The sequence below is a fragment of the Somniosus microcephalus genome, chromosome 3 (assembly GCF_052327205.1).
Source record: "Somniosus microcephalus isolate GS21.2 chromosome 3, FLI_Smic_1.0, whole genome shotgun sequence".
In the NCBI taxonomy this organism is placed as follows: domain Eukaryota; kingdom Metazoa; phylum Chordata; class Chondrichthyes; order Squaliformes; family Somniosidae; genus Somniosus; species Somniosus microcephalus.
The window spans coordinates 383224529-383248699 of NC_140989.1; the positions used below are offsets into that span (position 1 = coordinate 383224529).

Here is a 24171-nt window from a genome sequence, read left to right on the forward strand (position 1 = left end):
CTTTCAAAACTGAGATGAGGAGGAACTACTTCACTCAGAGGGTGGTAGGTCCATGGAATATGCTGCCCCAAAAAGCTGTAGAAGTTACATCATTACATAAATTTAAAACAGAAATAGACAGTTTCCTAGAAGTAAAGGGAATTAAGGGTTACGGGGAGCGGGCAGGAATTTGGACATGAGTCTAGGTTCGGATCGGTCATGGCCCTGTGGGTAGCGGAGCGGGCCCAGGGGCCGTGTAGCCTGATCCTGCTCCTATTTCGTGTGTCTAATTCTGTTAGATTCAGGAGATGGTTCTGTGATAGTAGATTGGCGGTTAGGATCAGATCAGCCATGATCTTATTGAATGGCGGAGCAGGCTCGAGGGGCCGATTGGCCTACTCCTGCTCCTATTTCTTATGTTCTTATGTTCTTATGAGAGAGAAGTAGAGATAGGCGGAAATGTTTAGGGAGGGAGGAGAGAGAAGTAGAGATAGGCGGAAATGTTTAAGGAGGTAATTCCAGAGCTTCGGAATGAGGCAGCTGAAGGCATGGCTGCCAATCGTGAAGCGAAGAAAATCAGGGATGCGCAAGAGGCCAGAGTTGGAGGAGCGCAGAGATCTCGGAGGCTTCTTGGACTGGAGGAGGTTACAGAGATGGGGACTCCAATTAAACTAGAAGCCATAAGAATCCATGGTAGAAAATGGGATTGGTTCAAAAATAGGAAATGGAAGCGAAGATTTTCCTGCTTTGGCATTCTTGCACAGGCCGGAGCACATATTGGGAAATAGCGCATTGTTAGCCTGTGGTTTTCCATCTATTCATTTTAGTGGATGGGAAAATCGCATCCTGGGGTGTGCAACTTCCTGGTGTTCACCGGGAAAGCCAAAGTGGAAAATCAACCCTAGAGACTTTGGGGAAATGTTGACTGGAGTCTCTCATGGGTCTGTACATGGACCATTATTGGGCATTAATGACTGGAAATGTAAGTTCATCAAATTATTGATAACACTAAACAGTGATAGAGGATGCAGCAAAAGATTTATAGGAGGATTTTACTTGGTGATCTAATTGAGCAGAAATTGCAAGTGAAATTCAACACTAAGAAATGTAAAGTTTTTACGTCCATCAAAAAATACGTATCGTAAGCATACAATGAATGGGGTTGTATAGGCAGAGGGAGACTTAGAAAGGGACCTGCGAGTGATGGAAAAATAGAATATTGGGATATATAGCCAGAACAGTGGCGTACACTGGAGCAACAACTCGCCAAGGCTTCTTCGGCAGCACCTCTTAAACCACCGACCTCCACCACCTAGAAGGACAACAGCAGCAGGTGCATAGGAACACCACCACCTCCAAGTTCCCCTCCAAGTAACACACCATCCTGACTTGGAAGTATATCACCGTTCCTTCATCGTCGCTGGGTTAAAATCCTGGAACTCTCAGAACCTAACAGCACCATGGGAGTACCTTCAACACACGGACTGCAGCGGTTCAAGAAGGCGGCTCACCACCACCTTCTCAAGGGCAATTAGGGATGGGCAATAAATGCTGGCCTCGCCAGCGACTTCCTCATCCCAAGGCTGAATTTTTTAAAGTACAAATCTCCAGAGGTAATGCTGGGATGGAACAATACAACAGACAGACCACACTTGAATACTGTGTTCAATTCTTGTCATTATGCCACAAAAAACATATTCAAACACTGGAGAGGTTGCAGAGAAGAGCAACAAGACTGATCGCAAATGTGAAGGGAATGAGCTGTTGGAAGATCAGAGAAGCTCATGCTGTACATCTAGTAAGATCTGAAAGAAAAAAATTAAGGAGGTACTTCATCAAGGAATATAAAATATTAAAAGGTATAGAATATTACTTCAAATGGAGTAAAGATTGCAGGACAAGAGAACATACATTTAAATTAGTGAAACATGTCTTGGCTCACAGTGATAAATGTTTGTAATAATCTGCCGGGTGGGATAGAAGAGGCGAAAATATTAGGGACATTCGAAGTACGGCTGGATGCCATAATGGGAGAGGTAAGATAGCAGAAAGATGAGTTTCGATGAGTTGAATGGCCTATTCTCATCCTTAACTTTTTTGATATTCACTCCCTCCACCACCGGCATACCGTGGCTGCAGTGTGCACCATCTACAAGATGCACTGCAGGAACTCACCAAGGCTCCTTCGACAGCACCTCCCAAACCCACGACCTCTACCACCTAGAAGGACAAGGGCAGCAGGCGCATGGGAACACCACCACCTCCAATTCCCCTCCAAGTCACACATCATCCTGACTTGGAAATATAGCGCCGTTCCTTCATCGTCGCTGGGTCAAAATCCTGGAACACCCTACCTAACAGCACTGTGGGAGTACCTTGACCACACGGACTGCAGTGGTTCAAGAAGGCTCACCACCACCTTCTCAAGGGCAATTAGGGGTGGCAATAAATGCTGGCTTTGCCAGCGACACCCACATCCCAGGAATGAATTTAAAATAATGTTTTTTAATTCTTACTTTATCAATCTACAGTGGCAGTTTTTATAACTTCTTGCTCCATCTTCCACTATAGAGGAGATCAAAACTAAGTCACAAATCCAAGGCAGTCTGATTCTAATTCTAAGACTAAGGCAAAGCTTTTACATAGGCTCAGAGTTCATTCGCAATGGCTACTAGAGATGATAGCACAAATACAAAAGGCATTTACATTTTGCTGCATTCGAGGTCAGTGATTTGGTTCTGTTTGAGACTGAATGATACATCATGTAAAAGTAGATTGGTCCCATTCCCTGTTCCGTTTGTTGCCACTTGTAATGTCTCCCTGCTTTATCCAACAACAATAACAACAACAACTTGCATTTATATAGCACCTTTAATGTAGTAAAACAAGGCGTTTCACAGGAGTGTAATCAGACAACAATTGACACCGAGCCAAAAACCGAGATATTATTACAGGTGACCAATAGCTTGGTCAAAGAGCTAGGCTTTAAGGAGTGTCTTAAAGGAGGAAAGAGAAGTGGAGAGGCGGAGAGATTTAAGGAGGGAATTCCAGAGCTTAGGGCCCAGACGGCCAATGGTGGGGCGAAGGAAGTGGGGACGCACAAGAGGCCAGAATTGGAGGAACACAGTGCTCTCAGAGGGTTATAGGGCTGGAGGACATTACAGAGATAAGGAGGAGCGAGGCCATGAAGGGATTTAAACACAAGGATGAGAATTTTAAAATCGAGGCATTGCTAGTCCAGGAGCCAAAGTACGTCAGCAAGCACGGAGTGATAGGTGATTGGGATTTGGTGTGAGTTAGGATATAAATGAAAAGGAAAATCGAGCAGTTTCTATAATGTACAGCTGATCCACATTGTTACGTCCGTGAATAATTGAGACACGGACAGCAGGAGTGAACAAAGTAAGTCTTTACTGGTGGAAGTCAATAGTGAAACTAAAACACAGAGGCTCAATAGCGCCTTTTATACAGGGGTGGTCACTGCCGGTACTGCAGTCTGAGACCAGTTATTCTCTTAAAAGTACATACACAACACACATCACAAGTTGTATTGCCCAGGCAGCAAGTTGAAAATCTACCCTGTCCTGTTCACCAATGTTAAAATATTCTAGGACAATTAGAGCAACTACAGCAAATGCGACCTGGATGGTTGTGTCCAGATTAAAATGCAACCATTCTCACAATTACAAAGAGAATGAAATACTTTCATTCATATAGCATCTTTTATGACCTCAGGACATCACAGAGCACTTTACAATCATTGAAGAACTTTTGAAGTGTAGTCACTGTTGTAATGTAGGAAATGGAGCAGCCAATTTGCAACCACAACAAGGTCCCACAAACAGCAATGAGATAATGACCAGATAATCTGCTTTAGTGATACTGGTAGGGATAAAGGTTGGCCAGAACACCAGGGAGAACTCCCTTGCTCTTCTTCGAAATAGTGCCGTGGGATCTTTTACGTCCACCTGAGAGGGCAGACGGGACCTCGGTGTAGCATCTCATCCGAAAGACAGCACCGCCGAGAGTGCAGCACTCCCTCAGCGCTGCACTGGAGTGTCAGCCTGGATTTTGTGCTCAAGTCTCTGGAGTGGGTCTTGAACCTCATGAGCTTCTGACTCAAGAGGCGAGGGTGCTAGCAATTGAACCACGGCTGACACGTTAAAGCCTTCATTCTAGTCACTTTCTATTGACTCTGATATAGGAATCAGCAGTTTTAGGAATTTGCTTTGACTCTGTGTTTGATTTGTTTTGGCTTTTTCCATTGATAGACTCAGGCTGGAGGCCGGTTCACTCTTTCCCAAGTTCCATGAGTTTATTTTTTTGTTTTTATCTGCAGTTTGGCTTTGGCTGAATGCCACCACTTTGCAAAAGATGTTTGGAGAGACCAGGGGGTATCAGCAGCATGTCATAGATTTAATGCGGCACAGGAGATTTTTACATAGAGCTACATAAAACCCACGCCGGAGAAGGGATCTCTTGAGATTTGAAAGTTGTCCATTCTGACAAAAAAAAGCAAATCTGTCCAAAAAAAAAGGATCCACTTTATATCTGGCAGAAGAAAAACATCCCAAATGTATAAGAAAAATAAAAGGAAAAACAGGAGGGTTGTGAAATGACAAACCAACAATCTTTTTGATATAATTAGTGCAAATTATTTTATTATTCACTGTTATCACAGTCAAATGATTGTTGGAACTCTATTTGAAATGTTATGTTAAACTGGCTTGCATTTTGGTGCTAATAAAACATTTAACAAAAGATGATGTTCAATGCCTAAGTTGCATTTAGTGCTAAATTACCAAAGCTGCCTCTAATTTGTCCATGATCTCATGTTCCTCTCAGCCTAAGAGCTTTTACAGGTCAAAAGATGTTTGTCTGACTTTCTTTCTTTGTCAGGAATTTTAAAAAAAACATAATTACATTCCTTCTGCGGACACTGTAGCTTCTTGGCACAGTTTTTTGACCTCTCGATAGTTGCCTTGACCCACAAGGCCATAAAGCCAGTAATATATTGAAAGAGAATTACGGCTGAAGACTATTCGTGTAAAGACGTACATACCAGTCCCCTGAAATCTCTTCATTTATTTAATACTATCTGACAAACTGAATGTTGGTATTCATAAAATTGCCCTCTTAACTTCTGACACATTTTGGCAGGTTGTCAGCCTAGTTTGCAAAATATCTTTGTTTGCATCCATATAATATTCTCAAATTACATATTTGAGAATGAGTTTATCTCGGGGCTATACTTTAAATGAGCTTTGAGGAGCTTTATCCTGCACTTTTTTGTTCAGTGCATTAACAAACTTGTGAAGGATGCGTCATTTTTGAAAGGTATTTCCTAAATACAGCCTGGGTAAGAATGAAAAAAATAAAGAACTTACATTTATATAGCACATTTTAGGTGGCACCTCCGACAGTGAAGCATTCCCTCAGTGCCGCACTGGAGTGTCAGCCTAGATTATGTGCCCAAGTGTCTGGAGTGGGACTTGAACCCACAACCTCAGAGGCAAGAGGTCTACCACTGAGCCACAGCTGACACCTACGGCCATTGAGAACTAACATACAGTGCTGGGCTCCTTAGGAATTACTGGAAAGTATCATAGCAGCAAGGATTGCCTGCTGGACAAACATTTCAACACCAGCTTGATTTTGCTTCCATTAGGCCTTGGTGAGACCACACCTTGAGTATTGTGTGCAGTTTTGGTCACCTCATCTGAGGAAGGATGTTCTTGCCATGGAGAGAGTGCAGTGAAGATTCACCAGACTGATACCTGGGATGGCAGGAATGACATATGAGGAGAGATTGGGCCGATTAGGCTTATATTCACTAGAGTTTAGAAGAATGAGAGGGGATCTCATTGAAACTTATAAAATTCTAACAGGACTGGACAGACTAGATGCAGGAAGGATGTTCCCGATGGCGGGGGAGTCCAGAACCAGGGGTCACAGTCTAAAGATAAGGGGTAAGCCATTTAGGACAGAGATGAGGAGGAATTTCTTTACCCAGAGAGTGGTGAACCTGTGTAATTCTCTACCACAGAAGGCAGTTGAGGCCAATTCATTAAATATATTCAAGAAGGAGTTAGATATATTTCTTAAGGCTAAAGGGTTCAAGGGATATGGGGAGAAAGCAGGGACAGGGTACTGAATTTGGATGATCAGCCATGATCTCATTAAATGGTGGAACAGGCTCAAGGGGCCGATTGGCCTCCTCCTGCTCCTATTTTCTATGTTTTTATGTTTCTATTACTAATTTCCAATGGTTTAGAATTTGGAAGTGTGTGTAGAAATCCCTTTTGAAAGTATGACTAAGTGAAAGGATTATGCATTGAAAGAAGTAGCGCTAGTCAAGTTGTGGTGAAACTTTTAATGGCATACTGCTTTAGGTCTTCTCAGTGGCAGCCCTCTTGCCTTTGAATCAGAAGGTTGTGGGTTCAAGTCCCACTCCAGACACTTGAAAACATGATCTAGGCTGATACTCCAGTGCAGTAGTCATATTGCAACCGGCCTCCATATTTAATGTGCGTTATCAGCAGTGCTAGACTTTCTATTTGATGGCCACTCTCTAGCAGCGCAGTGACCTGCGATGACTATTAATGCAGTCTCACATTATTGCCCTTGGAAGAACTGTTGAGTGCTCAGTGTGAAAATGGCCAGAATGCAAACTATTTCTGACAGTAGGCGTTTTACAGTATGTGTACAGTCTGAATCAGCGTTAATAAAATCTGGCTGAGTTTTTTTTATGTTGTTCTGGTGCATATATATAGATACACTATGAATCAGGAGCTGGTCACACGATCCTACCTGGTGACACTATGGTACAGGTAATAACACTGGGGAAAAAGAACGTAAGAAATAGGAGCAGGAGTCGGCCATTCGGGCCCTTGAGCCTGCTCCGCCGTTCAGTAAGATCATGGCTGATCTTCTACCTCATCTCTACTTTCCTGCACTATCCCCATATCCCGTGATTCCCTTAGTATCCAAAAAAAGCTATAGAATTGTCAGCACATTAATAAAGTTAGCAGGGTTTTATATATATGTATATATATCATAAAAAACTCAACTTACTGTATTTCATGCTGATAATAGTTGCACAGATAACCCAGAAATGAAGTGAATCTCCCTGTGAGCAACAACCCTCTTCACGGGAATGTGTCATCATGAACGATTGCATTTTTAATAAAAATGTAATTAAGAGAAGTCAAGAATAAATGAGTGAAAGTTCTGAATCTGCTTGGGATGAAGGCTTGATTGTGCCGTTCACACAGACACATATCCTTTACGAGCAGCAGAGCAAACCGAAGCAGAAATGACCAGGTAATGAAGATAGATGCATTCAGTTATCAGTGAGCCATTACTGGGGCCCGCTGTTACATTAAAAAATCACAGATAGCTTGACGGCACTTGCCACATAGAAACTAATTCATGGACAACAGCCTACAGTGTGTAGTGTGCATTGCAAATGAATTTAGGGCACTAATTAAATGATGTTGAAACATCAGGCAAACTCTCCAGTTTTAATCCCTGTTGGAGGAAGTGCACGGTGGTTTTGCTTAAGAGAGTTCACATGAGGCGCTGCATACCGACCCAAGAAGACTATGAGGAGCTCAGGTGCAAGACTGGTCAGATACAGAGGTGAAAGCAGCCTTTCGCAGGCAGGCTAGCTGCAGGCTCAATGTTCTGCCAGCTATAGAGTGATAAGAATGAGATCTGAATCCTACCAATGGACCATGTGTGAGCCTTAATGACAGCTGCCCTTTAATTTCAGTTTTAACTATTTAATTTCCAAATGCTGCTAAAGGTGCAGCACTAAGCTGTATAAAAGAAAGCAGCAATGTGATAATGATCAGATAATCGGTTTTCGTGATTTTGTTTGAGGGATAAATATTGGCCAGGACACCAGGGAGAACCCCCCTGCTCTTCTTCGAAATAGTGCCGCGGGATCTTTTACATCCACCTGAGAATCGTACAGGCCAGGAAGATGCCATGTTTAATTCCCAGTCTGTGCTATTAGCTGATCACTGGGACTGCACTTGATGTGCCTCAGCTGGCCTCAGCACACTTCGGTGAGGGAAGGGAAAATGTATCCAGCATCACCCCCCGCCCCGCCTGTTTACTGTCCAGTGACGCCCCTACTGGAAAGTGCACGTGTGTGTGGCCATTGGCATGGGCAGTACCGGGCTCAGTCACAATACCTTCTGTGGTCAAATCGCCTGGCATTGCTCTCTCAGCTGACACATGAAGGGTGGTGAGGTACTGGAATGTTGTTGGAATTGTTGGCACTCTAACCCGAGTCAGTGCCTTCAACAACAACTTGCATTTATAAAGCGCCTTGAATGTAGTAAAACGACCCAAGGCACTTTGCTGGAGCGATTATCAAACAATATTTGACACCGAGCCACATAAGGAGATATTAGGACAAGTGAACAAAAGCTTGGTCAAAGAGGTAGGTCTTAAAGGAGGAGAGAGAGGTAGAGAGGCCATAGAGTCATAGGGGGGGAAATTCAGTTGTTTGCGCCTCCCGTTAGCGCCTTAAGAGGGCGCTAATGGGGCACAAAGCATCTAGCGCCTGGGCGCAGCGATGTTTGCGCTGCTCGCGAAATTAACTAGACATTTTACAGCGGCGGTGCTAAACACTACCGCCACAACCTCCTGCGCCGGCAGATCGTGACGTCAGTCGAGTGTGCAATGCCCCGGTAGCGCCCCGGACCAGATATTGAGTGGCCTTACCACCTGCCGCTAGCAACGACAGGTTGAGGGGAGTGTTTTGCAGTCAGGAAGGGACTGGAGGAGCGCGATTTAAAGGCGACTGCTTCCTGCTTTTTTTTGTTGGTGACATTTGTGCACCACGCATTCTGAGAGAGAGAGAGAGAGACTTCTGGAGAGATTCAACGCTGTGTGAAGGAGTTTTGGATATGCACTTCCTTGCTTCACCAGCGCTCTGAGGTAGCGCCTCGCTCCTCAGACTTTGCGCCTTAAGACAGGTGTGAAGCGCCTGATTTAGCGCTCCAATCACCTCCAGGGACAATAAAAGCCAAGTTTGCCATCGGAGGCAATAATTAGCGCCAGGCGCTAAACTTTGTGCACGGCCAATAATGGCGCCCTGAACAGGGCGATACTGAATTTTTCCCCCATAGAGTTTAGGGAGGAAACATCAAAGCTTGGGGCTTAAGACAGCTGAAGGTGCGGCTGTCAATGGTGGAGAGAAGGAAATGGGGATGAGCAAAAGGCAAGAGTTGGAGGAGCGCAGAGCAAAGAAGAAGGAGCAAATTGGGCAAAAAAAAGAATTCCTTTACATATCCATTCTTGATTCTTAAATTATTTTAAAGGGGGACTTTAAGACGGTAATGAGAAAATAAACACCCAATGAGGGTTTGACTTAAACCACGTGATGCATTCCTGTTAGCTTTTTTAAAAAAACCAGCTCGGCTTTTCTACAGGGCAATTTAGTAAAAGCTGGCTAGAGTTTATTGTTCCTTATTTTGAACCATCCTTACCTTATGTAGTAGAAGAAAACAACAAACATAATTTCATTTTAAAATATGGATTAATATACAATACTGTCTGCCGTAACAGATTTAAAGCTCTTGCTGGAGGCTTGCAAGCTGTAGAATATAAATACCGTATATAATAAAGATCATCTTCACTGGTTTAGTAATATATAACGATGCATGCACAGTTGCATGTTTAATACGTTATCCTATTCTCTCATAAGATAGTATTAGGATAGATTTACAACTGGCAGAGTTGTTGAGTAAACCAATATGTACTTGCAACTATAATTTTATTTGAACTTTGCAAAATGAATTGCAGTAATAATTAGAAGTCATCAGACGTGAGTTATTGCTGTGCTGTTTTGCAGTCTTGTTTTTTCTGGCTATAGGCTATTTATGTTCATAGCACCAAACACATTAAGATATTTGTTTTCATGGAGTCATAGATTGATAACAGCACAGAAGGAGGCCATTCGGCCCACCGTGCCTGTGCCAGCTCTTTGCAAGAGCGATCCAACTAGCCCCACTCCCCTGTCCTTTCCCTGTAGCCCCTGCACATTTTCCCCCTTCAAGTATTTATCGAATTCCCTTTTTGAAAGTTACTGTTGAATTTGTTTCCACCACCCTTTCAGAGGCAGCGCATTGTAACAACTCTCTCTGTGTGTCCATAGTACCACCTGCAGAATGGCTCGGCGTGGAAGCTTGTTGCCGTCCGCTGGCAGAATTGGATGATTCTCGCGGTAATCTTGGGCCTGATGGCTGTTGTGCCGTTCACCGTGTACAGGATGATGACAGCCTTCGACGACCCTCCGCCCCATTCGCTGTTCAAAGCAGCATCCATTTGTTTCGGACTGCTCTCAGAAACCTTCCTGATCAAGTGAGTAGAGAGAGGGGTTGGCTTTTATTGTTGGTTGCAAATGAACTCTTTTTACGCGCTGAGCACCTGCACTCCAGTACAGCTTCCTCCCCCAAAGGCTTCAGGAAAACACACCGCATTGTTGATAAATAATAAGCCGCTTGAAAAACTCATTTGCTAAGAGCTACCGTGTTGCTGCAGAGTATGTTGAACATTACACGTTCACACATGCTTAATGTTCTACCTTCAGTAAGCGTGTAATCTGATGTGCAATGAGGGATTCATCACGCTCGGTTACGCACTGAAACAGAAACCGTGTGCTCACCATTGGTGCACTTGTGTCAGTGCACAAGCGGGTCACAAGATTGTGTGCAGTCCAATTGTCCTAGTCCTTACTTGTACATTAGCTGGAAATGGTATTAGCTGTTGAAGAGTTATTTGTTTTAATTAAGATGGGATTCCTTCTAATACAGCAATAGCACAATTACTGCCAGCAGAGTTGACACTTCGTGAAATTGTCACGTGGAACAACTTTTGATATCAAAATGATATAGTGAATGTAATTCTCTAACAGTAATTTTTACTAACTCTCATCACCTCGGCGTTTTGGTTATTTAATTTCATTTTTTGATTAAGTGCTGCACATTAGGACCATGCCTTAGAGCCACGCAGAAGCATTGTGCAATGATTAAACTCCCAGTACACATATAACACATTGCACGACACAAGGTTGTGTCCTGCACTACCCGAGTCCGATTTGGATATTTAATAATACATATACATCACTAGACATTAAAATAACTAGACTTTCTCAAATATTCTGTCCTGGGATTATGAGCTGAGCCCATTTATGATAAACTTCAATCCAAAAAAAGATGGCAGAAACGGGGACGCACTCCAATGTGATATCCTGCCGTTTTGCCTCAGAGAAATGTTCGAGATGAGCCACTTTGCAATAAAATGACAATGACATAAGTGAGTCACTTTCTGCAGTGACTGCTGCTACAATTTTGTGGAGATTGTGATTACATTGCCCATTTAGAGGGAGCTGTGAAACTACCATCTGACTGGTTACACTGCGGGAGTGCTGAGCAGCAAAGGACTTGCGAGCTTGTATATGAATACATTACGCACTAAAAGAAAGACTGGGAACTAACTGAGGAAGTAAAAACCATTCTCTCTCAGATTGGCGTTTCTTTTAACTGCGATCGGGGCTCCGATGCTCTTCAGCTGTCATCCACCCCCCTTCCCCGAATGTTCCGGTCTGAGAATAATCCCATGGCATTACTTGAGAAAGAGCAAGGCGTTCTCCTGATATTCCGGCCAACATTCCACCCTCAAACCAACACAATCACTAAAATGATTCTGTGGGACATTGCTGTGTGCTAAAAGGGGCGACCACATCTGCCAACAGTCATTGCACTTCAAAGTAATTTGTTGTGTATGATGCGCTTTGAAACGTTTCACTGAGATGTGATTAAAAAGAATTCTATAAATTCACCTCGGTCTGTCATTTTTCATTCAGTCAAAACAATGCAATGATTACAATAGAATTTACGCACAGAAACAGGCCATTCGGCCCAAGAGGCCCATGACGGTGTTTATACTCCACACAAGTCAGATCTCAAATTCTCAACTTATAACTGAATAAACACAAAGGGCAGGATTTTCATTGGTCCAGGGAGGCGGGATTGGAGGCATGTGGGGGGTTAAAATCTCAAAATATAGGGGCACGAACCCATCCCGCCCCCAACCTGCCTCCATGCCAGTTTCAAAGGAGGTGGATACCCGACCCGCACTGGGACCCACCTCCCCGAGGCGGGAAGGGGATTGGTGCCAATTAACTGCCTGTTAACAGGTAGTTAACATGCCATTTTTAGCATAATCCCTATTTTTATTGCTAAAGTGTGGGATTCCTGACGGCGCCAAACCACGCCAAGTTAGTGAGGTGGACCGTCAGGCTGAAGGGCTTGGAGGGTTTGAGATGACCGGTGTTCAGGTGAGTGATGGGTGCATGGGTTCAGAGGTAAGTGTGTTTGGTGTGTTTAAAGAAGTTTTACTTACATTTACTTACCTTTACAGCCTTCCTTCCTTCAGGTCTCGGGAGTCCCTCATCTCACCGGCACAGAAAGCAGAATGGCCCCGAGCTGTCAAAAGTTGCAGCATTCAGCTTTCTGTTCTGGAGAGATCTCTAAATCAGCCTGAGAGGAAGGAATTAACTTCGAGTACAGATTGTCAGTGTTTGACAGCTTCAAAGAGCTGTCAAATGCTGATATTTCATCTGTCAAAAGCTCTTGACAGATGAAATGTCAATCTGTGACGTCACCTGTTGCCGGGTGGTCCTTAACTGACCTGCTAAGCCCGCTGGGCGGGCTCAACAAGGGCAATCAAGTGAAAATCGCGTGGGTTGGCCACAACTCGATGGAGGCGGGACTACAACCCCAAAAGTTGTAGTCCCGCCTCCTCAATCAAAATCCAGCCCATAATGTCTCCCAATCAGTTGTCTTTAAATGGCTTAGCTATAGGGCTCGAGGGAGTGGTGTCTGAATTTGTAGATGATACTAAAATAAGGAGGCATGGTAAATCATTCTGAGGACCAAAGGCAGCTTGCAATATTAATAAGATGGCAAAAACGTGGCAGATGGAATTCAGTGTCAGTAAGTGTGAGGTGGTACATTTTGCTTAAAAAAAGGTAATTATATTTTGAATGGTGGATGATGTTGACGAGCAGGGGAATTTAGGGGTTCAGATTCACAAAACATTGGCCTTGATTTTCCGGGACCTATTGTGCATGCGCAAAAACCCGGAACTTGCGATCTTGACAGATCCTCCGCACTCCGCATTCCCAGGAAATGGATATTCGCTGGCGGAGAGTTGGGCTATTTGCCCAACTACTGCCCAGCGGATGCCCGTGAAACTCTTACGTAGGGCCTTCTTTTACCAGTGTAAGAGTTTAAATAAATATATATATTTTTTAATTTAATTATTTAAACATTAAAAAAAATTTAAATTAGTTATAGGTTATTTTTAGCCCCCTTAAATGTTTAAATTTATTTTTCAATAAATTACATTTTTGTTTTAAATGTTTAATTAAATTGTATTTTAATTAATTTTAAACATGTAATGGTTTTTTTTTATTTCAGTGCTGTGTAGATGTGTTTTTTGGGTGATTTCTATTCATGCTTATGGGGATCCTGTACGTAAATGGAATCTCCATAAACACAATGGGAATCCCCTTTCTGATTGGTTGGGCTGGCCCACATGATCCCAGAGGCGCTAGCGAACCGCCTGCGCCCCGGGACACGTGGGCCTCTACGCAGGCCTACACGGACAGGCCCAGGAGCCCGAGTCTCTGTGGATCCAGGACTATCAGGTGGGCTCGTAGATTTATTGTGGTTCGGAGACATCTGCCCGCAGGAAGCCGCCAACCACAAATTCAGGCCCATTAAATGCAGCATCTTAAATGGATAAGGCCATAAAAACAGTTAATGGAATACTGGGTTTTATAGCAAGAGGTATAGAATGTAAAAGTTAAGATGTAAGGGTGAATCTATATAAAACCTTCGTAAGACCACAGTTGGAATACTGTGAGCACTTTTGGGCTCCACACTATAAGGAAGATGGTGAGACAATCGAGATTGTACAATGAGGTTCACTAGATGCTGCCTGGGGTGAGGAATACAAAGAAAGAATTTTCATTTGAAGCAGAGTACATAACAGGGTAATTTGATAGAGATGTTTAAAATTATGAAGCGATGGGGCTGGATAGATAGAAACAGGCTGTTTCCTGTGGGGGTGGGTGGGGGGCTGGTCCAGAACGAGGGAACATAAAATATAAGATGAAATGGGAGATTTAGTTCAGAGAGCAGGAGAAACTTCTTTCCACAGAGAGTTGTAATGCTTTGGAATGTCAATGAGTTGAAGCAGAGACCATGGGGGGAAGTTTCAGTGTTGGCAGGGTAACTTGGGCACTATTGCATTGAGCTGCCATTAAACAGCCCGTCCAATTTTACTTCAGTTTTGACTACAATGGACAGGAAATTGGGCGGGGTTTATAATGGGCCACTGATCCACTACCACCCGTTTTCAGCCCCCTCCGAAGTTGGAGGTTCCGCCCTTATGTCAACAATAGGTTTTGTAGGTGGTTGAAGGAAGGGGGGAAATAAAGGGATATGAGAAAGAGAAGGCACATGGGATTACCGCTCATGTGGAGGGTAATCACCAACACGGGCCAAGCAGCCTAATTCCGTCTGGTAATTTCTATGTAATTCTGAGTAAACCTTTTTGTTAACCTAAAGTGGCAAGAAAACAAGAATAATTATTATGGGGGAGAAATTTGGTTACGCCCCATTTGGGGGCGGTAACCGAATTAGCGCCAACCATTTAGCGCCCGGCATGGGAGTACTGCTCTGGCCGATTAAATTGGGCTTACCGCCCCAGCAAGGAAGCGGAGCGCTATCTCGGGCACTCCACTTCCTGACAGGCGGTGTCTGGGTCGCAAGGCGCGGTAGTGTCGGAGCACTATGTGGCTGCTCCGCATAGCGCTGACGTGTTTCATTGCCCCTCCACTTCCGTTAAAGGGGAGGGGTGTTGCGCACTCTGCAGGCCGTTGGACGGCCTCCACTAGCCCACCAGGGCGGCGTGGTCCCATGGCCGCAGCCCGGCACCGAGACGCGGTGCCGGGCTGCGCGATGGTGGCCACGGCCCATGCAAAGGGCCGCCACGAGGGGCCGACCTCGGTGCAGGGCGCAGCCGGGCTTCCCTTTTAATTACCGCCTCACGAGAGGAGGTCAGACCGGTTCGCGACCCGCGAGGCTGTCGCTGACCTCGACCGTGGCAGCTTCGCGGGATGCTGACTTCTGTCACGGGGCGCTAAGGGGTTGCGTCGCTTGGCGATGACATAATTGCCAGTTGCGCAGCGCCGTGGGGTGCTACCGGCTAATAGCACCACAAACCTCCCACTGAATTTCGCGGGAGGCGTTAGTGGCGGCGCACCCGGGCACTAGGGGATTTGCGGCCTGTTAACGCCCCCCGGGGGCACTAACGAGAGGCACAAACCAACCCAATTTTTCCCCCTATTGGTCTAAAATGTTTATTTAGGGAAAAACAGCCGGGAAATGGCAATAGTTGGGGCCATCCATCTGTGTTATATACAGAACCCTGGGCGATTGTGGCTACATTAACAGACTTGATGATAATCGTGAGGCACAGAGCACATAACAAACCATGTGAGCTTGTTATCTGAACTCCAAGATTGCCTTACAGTCTGTTGTCCCGCTCTGCCAACCATCCACTCTTCTGTATTTCGCCCATACACTTAAAAATTTCTATTACAGTAATGCAAAAATGCCACCAAAGGATTACAAACATACAAAATTAATGGGCAGGAAAAAACCAGCTGGTCCATCAAGCTTGTCCCACACCTCATGATGGCTGGAGCATCAGGACTAGACACAAGTCAGAAGGAAGAGTTCAGCCAACTTTAACCACAACTGACAATGCTAATGGAAGATGTGTTAGCATCCCTGTTCCAGAATGCTGCCTTTACACCGACCTCTCCATTTTGTAGCACAGCTAGTGGTGTTGCGTGGGGCAACTAACCCACAGTCCACTGTAGTCCTGGAAGATGAACGATAGGTCCTATAATCCCACTGGTGCAGAGAGCATTAGATTGACATCCTTCTCCACATGGGGTGAAGCAGCGGTCTGACTGTCGGCGTTTAGCCATTTATGCAGCGATTACTGAAGTGAAGCAGTTTTTGCATTCGGTCAATCTGTCGTTAAACATATTTGAAAATCATTTCAATCCAGAGCTATAGGATGTCTGGGAAGAATTTATGAAGCGGATCATGGGGGTAAATTTAATGATGTCACCATCATGGCAGATGGCAAAGTAGATTCCAATTTGAAAAACCTTAACAAAAACTTCCAAATCCATATTGTGGTCAGCATGATTTGCAAAATAATGTACTGTGGTGTCACCATTTTATTTACATCTGTGCACAAGGATTCATTTTTTTCAGTCTTTTCTGAGGAAGGATGTTCTTGCCATGGAGGGAGTGCAGCGAAGATTCACCAGACTGATACCTGGGATGGCAGGAATGACGTATGAGGAGAGATTGGGTCGATTGGGCTTATATTCGCTGGAGTTTAGAAGAATGAGAGGGGATCTCATTGAAACTTATAAAATTCTAACAGGACTAGACAGACTAGATGCAGGAAGGATGTTCCCGATGGTCGGGGAGTCCAGAACCAGGGGTCACAGTCTAAGGATAAGGGATAAGCCATTTAGGACTGAGATGAGGAGGAATTTCTTCACCCAGAGAGTGGTGAACCTGTGGAATTCTCTACCACAGAAGGCAGTTGAGGCCAATTCATTAATTATATTCAAGAAGGAGTTAGATATATTTCTTAAGGCTAAAGGGATCAAGGGATATGGGGAGAAGGCAGGGACAGGGTACTGAATTTGGATGATCAGCCATGATCTCATTAAATGGCGGAGCAGGCTCGAGGGGCCGAATGGCCTACTCCTGCTCCTATCTTCTGTGTTTCTATGTTTTCATTATATTATCAAAACAGAATATTGCTTACATGTTGAATTGGATGGTATATGACATAGCGCACTTGACTTGAATTTCGGTGTCAAAACTTCAGTGCGGAGGCTTGCACAATGGAAGCGCATAATGGGAATTCAGGCAGCATGCAGGACTTCCCATTCATTTAGTTTTGGGCAGTAATATTGGGGGCCGTGGGTCAGTCACGCAGAAATCCGTCCCTCATTTTCCGATCTGTGCTTCCATAGTATGAAAAGCTGCACTGGCACCAATAACTCACAGCGCGTACCCTTAGATTGCTAGAGAGAGAGAGATTGAAGGGAGAGGGTAGGAATGCTCCGATCCCCGCAGTGCAGACTCTATAAAATTTGCTACTCTTTAGTTTGGAATGCAATGTTTCCACTCACTTCTGCATTGGCAGATGGGCATGGTTGCGTGCTTTGGGGGAGGGGGAAGGAGATGAGGAAGAAAAGAGAAATCTGTCCCAGGCCTAACATCCTAAGGGAGCTCATAAAACCGTAACATACACCAAAAAAAAAATGGTCCAGGCCAGTATCTGCTGATGGCTGGGTTGGTAACAGATATGCAGCAGTTCTGCATTCCAAACTGAAGTCCATACCGGGATTTGAGTACACATGTCTTCTCTTAGGCAGTCCCTCGGAACCGAGGATGACTTGCTTCCACATTTAAAATGAGTTCTCAGGTGACTGATGAGTCCAATGTGGGACCTACAGTCTCTGTCACAGATGGGGCAGACGGTGGTTGAAGGGGCGGGTGGGTGGGGTGCTTGGGTTGACGTGCGCTCCTTCCGCTGTTTGCGCTTGGCTTCCGCTTGCTCCCGGCGAAGAGACTCGAAGTGTTCGGCGCCTTCCCGGATGCTTCTCCTCCACTTTGAGCGGTCTTGGGCCAGGGATTCCCAGGTGTCGGAGAGAATGTTGCACTTTTTCAAGGAGGCTTTGAGGGTGTCCTTGAAGCGTTTCCTCTGCCCACCTGGGGCTCTCCTGCCGTGTCGGAGCTCCGAGTAGACAGGTGAGCTGGCGCTCAGCGCAATACTGAGGGAGTGCTGCTTTGCCAGCGGTCAGGTGTGACATTAAACCAAGTGTGGACACTAAAGATCCGTGGCAATCTCTCCACCCCGCACCCCCACTCCCCTCCCGCCCCCAATAAAGGCTGTGGAAGCTCGGTCAATTGACATTTCAAGACTGAGATTGATATATTTTTGTTGGGTAAGGGGTATCGAGGGGTTTGGATCAAAGGGCGGAGTTGAGGTACAGATCAGCCATGATCTAATTGAATGGCAGAACAGGCTCGTGGGGCTGAATGGCCTCCTCCTGTTCTGATTTGAAGAGCAGGGAATTCCCCATGTGCCTAGATCAACATTCAACCCTCAGCCAACAACAGGTTAGCTGCTCATTCATCTGATTGTCCGTGGGATATTTGCACAAATTGGCTGCAGTGACTGCACTTCAAATGTAATTCATGGGAAATGCTTTGAGGCGTTTCTCAGGGACGTGATAAGGCATTATATGAATGCAATTCTTTCTTTTAAATAATGAAATATTGTAATGTCACATTTTTGCAGGTAACATTTTGGGAGCAGGATGCAAAGCATGTTGAAACCACACTGCATAACATTAGTAACAAACATTATATCCCACAGCACTACTTCCTCCCCTTGGTATTTGGTGCAACTCCTAAATACTTTGTTGGCTTTGTTCCTTGATATGGTTGTAGGCAGAAATGAATGCACAGGACACAAGTCCACGTCTATGGGAAAGAGTTCATGTCCCATTCCGAATCCTTGTTGTATCTGGACATTGTTCGATTTGCCTTACATTTTATGGGCGGGGAGATATTTTCTTGCCGTTCCTTAAATGTTCTTCACCCCTTTCTCCTTGTCTTATGTTGGAATGGCCACCATCTGATCAGGAAACTGAATGGGGCCGATAAATTGTCCGTGAAAGACAATTAAGTTTCTAACAGGGTAGGTGGCTGTTGTTAAATACATTAAAAGTTTTCAAAGTGTAAAATGCACTGATAAAGCAGGATTTAACACTAACGTTGGTTGGTTACCTTGCTGCCTCAGTAGTAATGGATACTCGGGGGAAGCTGTGCTGGCAATTCCAAACTTTTCAGTTTCAGCTCCAATTTCTTGCCAATGAGGTATTTTTATACCACATAATAGCATCGAGATTAGTGCCAAGTGAAAATGTCAAACCGACCTACACTTGATCAATTCAATCAGGCTGGCTTTGGATTCCTTACAAGTATGCCAGATTTCTCTGTTTACAAAGAAATCGAAACCTGAACTGACAAAAATAAAAACATGGAGCGGAGCCAAACTATTAATGTTGGAGTTATAATGGTGCACCGTTGTCTGTGAGTTCAATGAGCTGGAGTCAATTCAGATTAAAACTGATCTCAAGATCCAAATGAATGCTGTTTTGTTGATCCCTTCCAAATGTGTGAGAATAGCAATCATACGACAAGGATCCTGTTGTAGCACAGTGCATTAGGAAACAATCCTTTCTCTTTGGGGACTGAAGTATGAATCCAGCCGGAGATAATGGGGATGAAAATGCCTTCCGAACAGTGACAGTCTTCAGTGAAAGGGCAATCTCAATCCAGTCCCTACTGAGTATAGGTTCATACCACTGAGACCCCATGATTCAGGGCTTACGGGCACGACATTAGCAGTGTTACTTAGCGATGTCATAAAGGTGGCTGATGTTTAGGGTTGCCAACTCTGGTTGGACATCTTCCTGGAGGTTTGATCATGTGACGTTCGTTCATGTGGATATCATGTGACATTTTAATCACGTGACGTTTGCCCACAGTTTTGCGAATGTTACTGCATTTACCTTAGAAAGGTTTAGTCTCCTGTAGTTGAGTGTCTTTGCTCACCATGATTCTGAAAAAAAAAGGTATTTTCCTCACTGGCAGGGGTAGACTGGGTATCGGGAAATCACATATAAATATTGAATGATTAGCAGATGACCTAGAGGCCCGACAACAAGATGTTGAGAGGAAGGGAGAAAATTGATTAAAGACATTAGTGTGAAAATACGGCACACTGCAGTGACCTCGCTTTACTATTTGCTGCACAAATCTTGTTCCACCAAACCAAACATTAACTACGAATTTACATTTAGATAAGTCACTATCTTACTGTAGTTGTTAGCTCGTGAAACGGTAAAGTAGGCCTGATAAACCAATGAACAGCACGACATATCGTTGCCTTTAACTGGTTCTTTTATTTGTTGAGATGACGAATCTGAAGATTTGCAAGAATTAGGTCTGATGTCTGTCAGTGCCTATGTTTTGTATTTCGTATTTTTGAAGTTAGTGGAAAGGAAAATCGCGCGGCACGTAAAACAGGGTGACGAATCGCCATGGCCCGCTTAGTGCTGCCACCCAAGACCAATTTCACCCCCAAAATGTTTTGTGAAGAAAGCAAGAAAGAAAGACAGACAGACAGACTTGGATCTCTGTAATCATAATCATAATCAACTTTTATTGTCATTGTTAGTGCACAAGTGCAGTACAACGAAATGTAGGCTTGCGGCTCCCGAGAGTGTACATTTAGATTAAGACATTTAAACATTCAACATACATTTGGCTTGTAATACATTAACATAACCATAATAAAGTGCATTGGCAGATGTGCAGGCTTTAGTGTTTATTTGTGGAGTTCAGTAGGATGACAGCCCTGGGAAAGAAGCTGTTCCTAAATCTGGTCGTTCGGGTGCAAATGCATCTGTAGCGTCTCCCAGATGGCAGGAGGGCGAACAGACTGTGGCTGGGGTGGGTAGGGTCTTTGATGATGGTCCGTGACCTCCGTAAACAGCGTTTCTGGTATATGTGCTCTATGGTCGGTAGCCGGGTGCCGGTAATGCGTTGGGCAGTTTTGACTACCCGCTGCAGGGCTTTCCGGTCATAGTAGCTACAGCTGCCATACCATACTGTGATACAGTTCGTCAGGATGCTCTCTATTGTGCAGTGGTAAAAGTTAGAGAGGATCAGGGGTGACAGGTTACATCCCTTCAGCCTCCTTAGGAAATATAGGCGCTGCTGGGCCTTCTTCACCAGAGAGGAGGTATTGTGGGACCAGGAGAGGTCTTCCGTGATGTGGACTCCGAGGAACTTAAAGCTGTCCACCCTTTTACAACCTCAGGACATCCCAAAGCGCTTTATAGCCAACGAAGCACTTTTCGAATGTAGTCGCTGTTGTAATGTAGGAAACACGGCAGCCAATTTGCGCACAGCAAGCTCCCACAAACAGCAATGTGATAATGACCAGATAATCTGTCTTAGTGATGTTGATTGAAGGATAAATATTGCCCAGGACACCGGGGATAACTCCCCTGCTCTTTTTCGAAATAGTGCCGTGGGGTCTTTTACGTCCACCTGAGAGAGCAGACGGGGTTTAACGTCTCATCCGAAGGGTTAAATACAGTTGTCATGGAAAGGTCTGCAAACAATATAAGCATCTGTTGTAGCCTGCTAGCATTATTGACCTGGTCTCGCACCTTTTTATTCCCTTCTACTTGACTTTACTCAGCATATTTTCACAAGGGCCATTTTCATGAGTGCACATATGTTCCAAACTGGAAAATCATCACGAAGGAACACTCATTGTGCATGTTCACAGATTTAGATCTTTCCGTATAATGGGGACTGCTGCAGCCAAAGCACAAGCAGCTATTATTTGGTGACTTTGAATGCCCATGGTGCTCACACAAACTCCAGCACAGCCTAAATAACAACAGAAAATGCTGGAAAAACTCAGCAGGCCAGGCAACATCCGTGGAGAGAGAAACAGAGTCGACGTTTCAGGTCGAAACCTTTCTTCAGAACTCAGAAAAAAGCAGGAAATGAAACAGATTAAAAGGAAAGTATGGGGGAGGGGATGAAAGAACAAAAGGGAAGGTCTGAGAGGTGAAGAGACATTAAGAGATATTCAAGGTGAGACGAGATGGTAATAGGACAGGTAAAGAAACAAACAATGGCTCTAGATGAAGTGTGAAATGCGCTGGCAGAGTGAGAGACAGCTGCCATGTGGGAGAGGAAAAAAAGGAAAAGGCACAAACCAAAAGTGTGGATAAAAAATATATAAAAATATAATAGGGGCCGAGGTTATGATCTGAAATTGTTGAACTCGATATTGAGTCCGGAAGGCTGTAAAGTGTCTAATCGGAAGATGAGGTGCTGTTCCTCGAGCTTAACCTGCTTGCAGAAACCTGCCCTTGCCCCATTGTCATTGGCCTCCGTGCCCGCCCATCAAAGCTATGCCTCCTCTCATTGGTGCACGGGCACTGCCCATGGACTCTGCTTCCCTATTTTCTCCTGGGTTGCTCGCAGTGGTGGTCGGGTGATTAATCTTTCATTCCTGGAGACCCCAGCAATATCCGGGCGAGCTCGCAACCCCACTGATGCTGTAAACGTAGATATTATATTGGTGCCTTAAAAATTTTCCACGGTGGGTGCAGCCACAACAACACTCAACAAGCTCAACATCATTCAGGACAGAGAAGGTTGCTTGTCCGATCCTCCTGCTACTGAACTTAGCTTCCAACCTCTCTGCCGCTGGTGAGCTGTGGTAGCAGTATGTATGAGCCACAGGATGCACAGCAACCACTCACTGAAGCTATTTAACAGCACCTCCCTCTCCTGCAACTCTACTACCAAGATAGACAAAAGCAGCAATGTCATGGGAACACTATGGCCTCCAAGTCTGCCTCTAACTCATACACCATCCTGCTATGGGCATGTATCGCTGTTCATCATCGCTGGGTCAAATTCCTGGAATTCCCTACCAAACACTATTGTGGGAGCACCACCATGACAAGGACTGCAGCGATTCCAGGAGAATGCCCACCTGCACCTTCTGAGGGCAACTAGGGATGGGCAATAAATGCAGGCTTGCCAGCATTGCCCATATCCGGAGAACAAACAGCAATACAAAAAGGGAATTCATGTTCATTCAGATTGTAGATGGGAATTTTGAGAATCTGAAGACTTTTTTAATGTTATTGTTGTCAGTGTGTGAGGTGTTGGTAAGTAAAGACTTTATCAAATGTCTGTGGTTGAGAAGTTTGCACTATGACTTGTCAACTACATATGGCCTACAAGCTTTGGCCATCTGGGCTGTGGATGCTGAGTCATTGAGTATATTCAAGGCTGAGATGATTAGATTTTTGGACTCTAGGGGAATCGAAGGATACGGGGATCGGGCAGGAAAGTGAGGTCGAAGATCAGCCATGATCTTATTGAATGGCGGAGCAGGCTCGAGGGGCCCTATGGCCTACTCCTGCTCCTAATTCTTATGATCATATGTTCTTATCTGGTGCACGAGGCCCAGACAACTCAGTTCAATTTGCACTTCTGTTTCTTACCCCTGTTTGATTTTTGTGGGCCTAGAGGTACTACAGCCTGGATGATGTCTGGGTCTATAGCCTTTATTGCGTCCAGTGCATTCAGCCTCTTTATGTCACATGGAGTGACCTTAATTAGCTGGACACTGGCATCACTGATGGCAAAGACCTCGGGGAAAGGGCACTTTTGATTGAAGATGCTTGCAAACACTTTAGCCAGGCCTCTTGAATTCCATTAATGAGGATGTTATCTGCCTGGTTGCACACTGCCATTCTAGGCTGGATGTGATGGGGCTACAGAGCTTTGCTCTGATCCATTTGTTGTGAGGCCGCTTAGCTCTATCTCTAGCCTGCTGCTTTTGGTGTTTAGAAAGAAAGGGGGGAATTTTCCCAGCCCTGGGGAGGCGGGACTGCCGGGAAAATGGCAGAAACTGGGAGCGGGTACCGAACCCGTTCCCATCCCGCCTCCGTGCCATTTTCCCGGGAGGCGGGTCCCCGACTCACGCAGGGACCTGTCTCCTCGAGGCGGGAAGGGGATTACAGCCAATGTCACAGGCAGTTAAGAGGCTTATCCCCATTTTACCCCTTCCAGTGCGGGCTTCCCGACGTCGGGAAGCCCCGCCAGTGTCAGCGAGGCGAGCAGTGGGTCTGCGGGGGTGGGAGGGATCAAAAAGTCCGCCGCGGAGGTGAATGATGGGTGCAAGTGTGGACAGGTAAGTATGAGAGGTGAGTGTAACGTATTAGAAAAAGTTTACTTACCTTTGCTTCTTTCTGCAGGTATCAACCCTTGGGGATCCGGAGGTGCCTCATCTCAATGGCAGAGATGACCGAATGGCTGCTGCATTCTCGGCTGATTTCTGCAGCTGAAATAGGTTTTGGTGGGCCTTCAGTAAGGGCTCACCATAGAA

At 45.0% G+C, this 24171-nt stretch overlaps 1 protein-coding gene across 1 annotated transcript in view; it reads left to right on the forward strand.

The window, feature by feature from the left end:
- LOC147122471 (uncharacterized) overlaps positions 1–24171 on the forward strand; it is a 300233-nt gene that overhangs the window by 239473 nt on the left and 36589 nt on the right. The window contains exon 4 of the mRNA XM_085983628.1: positions 10151–10356. Coding sequence (XP_085839754.1) covers positions 10151–10356 — 206 coding nt within the window. The remainder of the gene's footprint in view (positions 1–10150; positions 10357–24171) is intronic.